Here is a 6,599-nt window from a genome sequence, read left to right as displayed (position 1 = left end):
CAAATGTAGACATCCCTAATGTGTCCTTTTGTCTCTTGGTTTTGCCTAAGATAGGTGCTCTCATCGAGGTAACTACACCTTTCGAGTTGAGGCATGAGGGAAGAGTCTTTAAGGAGTTAGGTTTAGACTCACTTGAGTATGATGGGAATTGAAAGGTCCAAGTTTTGGACTGGTTGGTCAGGTAATCATTTAAAAGTTGATATTTTAGAGGTTCGGGAATACTTATTTCGATTAAAAAAAAGTTGAATCTAGAATTGGTTGGCGCTCTTTGGAAAACTCAATACTACCTTCTTTAGAACTTTCTCCTAGCGTGTCTAAGGCAGATATTGGTACAAATTTGTATGGATCTGGTGGTACTGGTCTTGGAGGTCCCTCACATTGGGAATGAGTCTATTTCGCAAGTTCTTGGACCTTTTTGAATCTCAAAACTTGTGCCAAAGGTTGACAGTCTGTAAATGGGAGCTAAGGTATTGTCAAGTGTCCTTACAAAATCCACATCAAATTCTGTACTTGACAATGGGTAGGATGGTCTTTGTACGGGGTCTAGTTCTCGTATATAAGTGTTGGTGTGATCCTCAATGAGTGATCATGCTTTAATGTGTCTCATGGGTGTCAAGCCGGGAGCTATAGGTTGAGGTCCATGAATATAGGGAGGTGTCTTAGGCACCCTTAGAATCCCTCTAAGAAGGGGATTGATCCCAATAGGGGGCATAGGGTCTCCACTACCCACTGTGTGGTGCAAGGAGTGCTAAGGGTTGGTTGGTGGAAGAAAGAGCTGGTAGTACATACATATTGTGATTTTCAGGATTGTACCTATACTTGTGGGTATCGTGATTAGGTATCTCCTGCAATAACCACACTACAAGCCCCTCCACCCCCTATTTAACGGACACTTATTTCTAGTGTGATACCTCGATAGTAAGGACACCATGTTCCCTATCTCCTTAGGTATGCTCTGAAATCTCTTGAAAGTACTTTCCAATTATCCCTCCATTTTCTTAAGCATAGCCAATAGTCATGTCCTCGACACTCATTTTAGCTGACTTCTTGCTATTGGAGGTTGTGCTATGGGGGACTTCGGATGGAGTACTATATTTCTAACACTCTTTCATGCCGTAGATCTTTTATCATCAAAGCTCAGAGAATCTATGCAACACTCATGAAAGGTTGTCTTCCTTTGCAAATAAAGGTAATTGTGCAAGTTTTGATCTTTGAAGCCTTCAAGAAATAATGAAATTAATCATGGTGAACTTTGTTTCTTATCAATTGAGAGTAGTGGGAATGATAATATTTTATGCATAAAATTTATTCCTATACTGACTCGCTCTCGTATTACTTGACATTGTTTAGCTATGTACATGAATCCATTTGGATCCAATCTTTGAGAACTCTACCCTAAAAGCATTCTTTAAGGTAACATAAGTGGCCTTATACTTTTAACTCTGCAGTAATGGATCACTTTGAACAAGAGAGTCGAGCTAGTGCTAGTGACTCAAATTTTATGCTCTCAAATCCTACTTATTGTGGAACTATACAAGACATAATTTGATTGGGTTTAGACAATTTGACATGAAAATTGAAACAAAAATATTTTTATGTACTAAGAAGAAAAATATCCTCTTTGCAAAGACTATATATATATGTAAGTATATACACACACACACACACACATACATACATACAAACATATAAATGTATATATAATTATGAATGTATGTATGTAATGTATGTATGTATGTATGTATGTAATGTAATGTATGTATGTATGTATGTATGTATGTATGAATGTATATATATATATATATATATATATATATATATATACATACATACATACATACATGCATACATACACATATTCATATATATATATGTATGAATGTATGTATTTATCTGTAAATTTATACATATATATACATGAACATATATATATATATACACACACATGTACATACATACACATATCTATATATTTAAACATATGTTCATAAACGTGTTTATTTTGTATTACGACGAACCCCATTTCATTGAACCCGTGTACTATCAACCATAAATCCAATTTGACCTTTTTTTAATTCATCACGTTTTGTTGAATCTTGGGCCATCGGACATATTTTTTTGATTGGACCAACCCCCCGAGACTTGACCATGTCTTTTGTGAGGAATGACATTTTCATTGCACCATAAAGGAAAAACCAATGTGAGGTCATGCAGGTGGGAGCTCACTTGATGGAAGAAGATTTCCATAAGATATTCATGCCGTTGGCATGAATTCTTACATGGATTAGAAGCCTCGTGGAGTGACATTGATTTTTTTATAATTTATCAGCTTTTATTGAGTCTTGTGCCTTCGGACATATTTTTTTGATTAGACCAACCCCCCCAAGACTTTACCATGTCTTTTTTCGTGAGGAATGACATTTTCATTGCACCATAAAGGAAAAACCAATGTGAGGTCATGGAGGTCGTTGGCATGAATTGTTGCATGGATTGGAAGCCTCGTGGAGTTGTGGTAATCCATAGAACCCATTTATGAGATTGTTGTTTGTCGCTTCTCCCTTCTTTTGGAAAAAGACTCTTTGCGCTTTTGCATGAATTGTGAAAGCGAGAAAACGTTGACAATCACAAAAGTGGACTTTGCGCGTCGGGTTTACGCGGGCATGCAGAAGAGACCCCTTGGAGAATGCCCACGCAAATGGCAAAAAAGAAGATTGACGCAGCCAGCTTTAGCGAATTAATCAACGTTCAACTTGTTCTAGATACTGCGGCAATAGATGTTTAAGCCTTGCACGCATGATGCGTGGTGAGTACTATAAGAAGGTCCGATCCTTTGGTTATTTCCCCACACACAGTGCACACCCCTTCAGAACTGCATATCTAGGTAAATAGAGGAGGGCCCAATTATTTCGCGTTGTTTTGCCTGCACACACACAGCCATACCAACACATACGTACACACACACACTGCTAGCTCTCTAAATAGAATAATATGCGTGCAGCACCTGTGGTACTCTCCTTGGCCTTGCTTTTCCTTGTTGCGCTGTTAGCCTTACCGCACTCCGGATCATGCCAGCCCTCCACATGCAACCCGCACCTCTCCTCCCCCCCACTGGAGAAGTTCGTGGACTCCCTTCCCATCCCCACCGTCATCAACGTGAGCGCAGGTCAGCCCATTACCCTGGGAGCCTACAAGATCAAGCAGGTGATTAAGCATGAATCAATAAGAAGCTCGTACACACGTACAGATAATTAATACAAGGATTAATTCTAGTCGTCTTATCAAACTAACTTCCGTTTCATTAATCCGTGGATCATTGTATCATGCAGAAGCTACACAGAGATCTGCCTGAAACGACCCTTTACGCCTTTGGCACAAGCCAAGCCAGCGCAAGCTCCCCGGGTCCGACACTGGAAGCTGTCCACCGGGTGGAATCCCACGTGCGATGGGAGAACCACATCACGGACAAGCAGCACATGCTTACGGTGGACCACACACTGCACTGGGCCAACCCACGCGATGGAGGGGTGCCCACCGTGACACACTTGCATGGAGGCCAGGTGGAGAGCTCCTCGGACGGGCATCCGGACGCGTGGATCACGGCCAGTGGAGAGACAGGCAAAACTTTCCAGACCCAGAACCACACCTACCCCAACACGCAAGACCCCACCATGCTATGGTACCATGACCACGCTGTTGGCATCACCAGGTTGAATGTGTTTGCCGGGCTGCAGGGCCTCTACATCATCCGCTCAGCCGATGAAGAGATGCTGAAGCTGCCTAGAGGAGCCTACGAGGTCCCTCTTGTACTCCAAGACAAGGAATTCTATTATAACGGCACATTGGAGTTCCCCACCAGTGGTGATGCCCCATTGGTTCATCCCAACTGGTGCGCGGAGTTCTACGGGGACACTCTCCTGGTGAATGGCAAAGTGTGGCCGTATTTGAGTGTGGAGCCTCGCCTCTACCGCTTTCGAATCCTCAACGGTGCAAGTTCCCGCTTCTTCACGCTCTTTCTCAGCAACCCAAGCATCCCCTTCCTGCAGATAGGTACAGACGGAGGCTTCCTTCCCAAGCCCTTGAGCCTCTCCGATAACATTACTATTGGGCCGGCCGAGAGGTTAGACGTGCTAATCGACTTCTCGAGCCTCCAGCCTGGATCGGAGGTCTTTCTAAACAACCCAGCACAGTCTCCTTACCCCGTCGGCTACGACACATTTGACGACAACGTCAACACAACAGTGATCATGAAGTTCAGCGTGGTAGCGAGCATTAATAGTTCTTATCAAGCCGATACCAACACAATACCGAAATCGCTTCCTGCCCGACTCCGCAGAATCAACCACAAGAATGCGCTGGTTCGCAACCTCACCCTGCTGCAAGTCGATGATAACACCGGGAGCACGGTGCAGGTGCTATTGAGCAACTTGACCTGGCAGGATCCTGTCACAGAGACACCCAAGCTAGGAGCGGTCGAGGTGTGGAGGATAATCAACCTCACAAACCGAACTCACCCGATCCACGTGCATCTCATCACTTTCAAGGTGCTGGATCAGCAGGCTTTTGACGTTGATCGCTACAACGCCGGCAACTGCTCCTTAGATGTTCCTTACCACTACAAGTCAAGGAGCTGCTACACGGAGAAGAGGAGGAAGCCGGGCAACAATCAGCTGGGTTGGAAGGACACGGTGTCTGCTTCTCCGTGGGTTGTCACCAGATTGCTCATGCGCTTCACCACTTCCGAAGACAAGCCCTTTCCCTTCGATGCAACATCGGAGCCAGGCTATCTGTGGCACTGCCACATGATAGACCACGAAGACAATGACATGATGCGCCCCATGAAGCTCCAAAAGTCTTAGTACTTGCGCACACACCCTTGGTAGTCCTATCCAATTCTTTCATTCATTCATATACTCCTGCGGGCCCAAATCAGAAGCCTAACCAAATACGAAAATTGTTGTTGTTTAACATCAATCTAGTTATCATCTCTCTTACTTTTAAATCAATCTCTTCAATTAATTAATTTCTTTGGCCTTGCACATGAGGCTTGTGATTTATCTTCAAATTTGTGGGTCTGGAGAGTTAGAGTGAGGCTTGTGATTTCTTTGGCCTTGCACACTTGTGATTTAACCTAAGCATGTAATCTCAATATATAATCTCATGGCATGTCTTTCATAGGTAAGCACACATGAAAAATATACAATACTAACATTTATAATGCCAATGGCCAAATGAAGTGATGGTTGTCAATGGATGGCATTGACACTAGAGAGATGTCTAATGAGGATTAATAAGTAGGTGTTGGTTCAATGGCCAAATGAAGTGATGGTTGCCAATGGATGGCATTGACGCTAGAGAGATGTCCAATGAGGATTAAAAAGTAGGTGAATCAATTAGAAAGTCAATCTCATCCCGTGATGGCTAAAGTAATTTTTTAATCTGCATGGAACTAATGTGGGAAGAATGGTCAGGTACGAATAGCTGGTATGCAATTGGTAGCAGTAGTGGGACTTGGTTTAGTAAGTTTGCTATACAATTTCTCCATGGAACATGGTTCCTTTTGAGCTTTGATTTGTTTTATTTTTGGGTATGTTGTTATAGGAATTGTTGGCTTTAGGTACCCAAATCAAGTCATTTGTAGGATAATTCTGAGCCTTGAGAATACGTTTATGTAGCCATATTTATGAATGCTAAGCTTGTGGTTGTCATACAACTTCATGTCTATTTCTAGGTTTGTGTGTAGAGCCATGTCAGTGTGACCTCGGGCAGTTACACTCACTCAAACAAACAAACACCTTTCTCATATTTTATTTCTTCCATTTTTGTCATTTTAAAAATGTAAAAAAATAGAAACATAATAGAAATTAACCATACACACACGCATTCAAAATGGATAGTGGCTATGTGATGGGGATATTCCTTGGTAGTGGTGCCACTTATGGAGGGCCCTTACACCATGAGAAAGGTGAAGGGAACGACCAAATATCGTGGTCTTTGCCCAATCACACTTGAGAGTACAAACAACTCAATCGAGAAGCCAATTTATCGTGGCCTAACCCAAAATGCAAACGGGGATGTGTCACTCAACTCGTTGAATACTTGTTGTTAGGATTCTCATTGTTGTTGCGATCGGTGCATGAGGATTAATAAGTAGGTGAATAAGTTAGAAAGTCGGTCCTATTCCGTGATGTTGTTTCATGAAATTGTTTGATTTACATGGCACTAATGTCAGAAGAATGGTCAGTAGGAATAGCCGACATGCAATTGATAGCGGTAGTGGGACTTGGTTTAGTAAGTTTGCTATACAATTTCTCCATGGAACATGGTTCCTTTTGAGCTTTGATTTGTTTTATTTTTGGGTATGTTGTTATAGGAGTTGCTGGCTTTAGGTACCCAAATCAAGTCATTTGTAGAATAATTCTTAGCCTTGAGAATATGCTTATGTAGCCATATTTATGAATGCTAAGCTTGCGGTTGTCATACAACTTCATGTCTATTTCTAGGTTTGTGTGTAGAGCGCATGTCGGTGTGACCTCAGGCAGTTACAAACACCTTTCTCATATTTTATTTCTTCCATTTTTGTCATTTTAAAAAGCAAAAAA

At 42.2% G+C, this 6,599-nt stretch overlaps 1 protein-coding gene across 1 annotated transcript; it reads left to right on the top strand.

Moving 5' to 3' along the window:
- The first annotated feature begins 2,842 nt into the window (after nucleotides 1-2,842).
- Nucleotides 2,843-5,159, top strand: LOC147636155 (uncharacterized). Its single transcript, XM_086801103.1, has 2 exons — nucleotides 2,843-3,201; nucleotides 3,327-5,159. Exons 1-2 carry the CDS (start codon nucleotides 2,989-2,991, stop codon nucleotides 4,854-4,856), a joined length of 1,743 nt encoding a protein of 580 aa, XP_086657229.1. The 5' UTR covers nucleotides 2,843-2,988; the 3' UTR covers nucleotides 4,857-5,159.
- The last annotated feature ends 1,440 nt before the right edge of the window (nucleotides 5,160-6,599 follow it).

This window comes from Cibotium barometz, chromosome 8 (assembly GCF_041138505.1).
Source record: "Cibotium barometz isolate CiBa-2024 chromosome 8, ASM4113850v1, whole genome shotgun sequence".
In the NCBI taxonomy this organism is placed as follows: Eukaryota; Viridiplantae; Streptophyta; class Polypodiopsida; order Cyatheales; family Cibotiaceae; genus Cibotium; species Cibotium barometz.
This window is presented reverse-complemented; position numbering and strand designations above follow the sequence as displayed.

What these genes read in the sequence shown, in the direction of transcription:
- LOC147636155 (XM_086801103.1), top strand. Translation starts at nt 2,989, where the DNA reads ATGCGTGCAGCACCTGTGGTACTCTCCTTGGCCTTGCTTTTCCTTGTT. An exon ending in GAGCCTACAAGATCAAGCAG is followed by an intron (nt 3,202 to 3,326) that starts GTGATTAAGCAT and finishes TGTATCATGCAG; the next exon opens with AAGCTACACAGAGATCTGCC.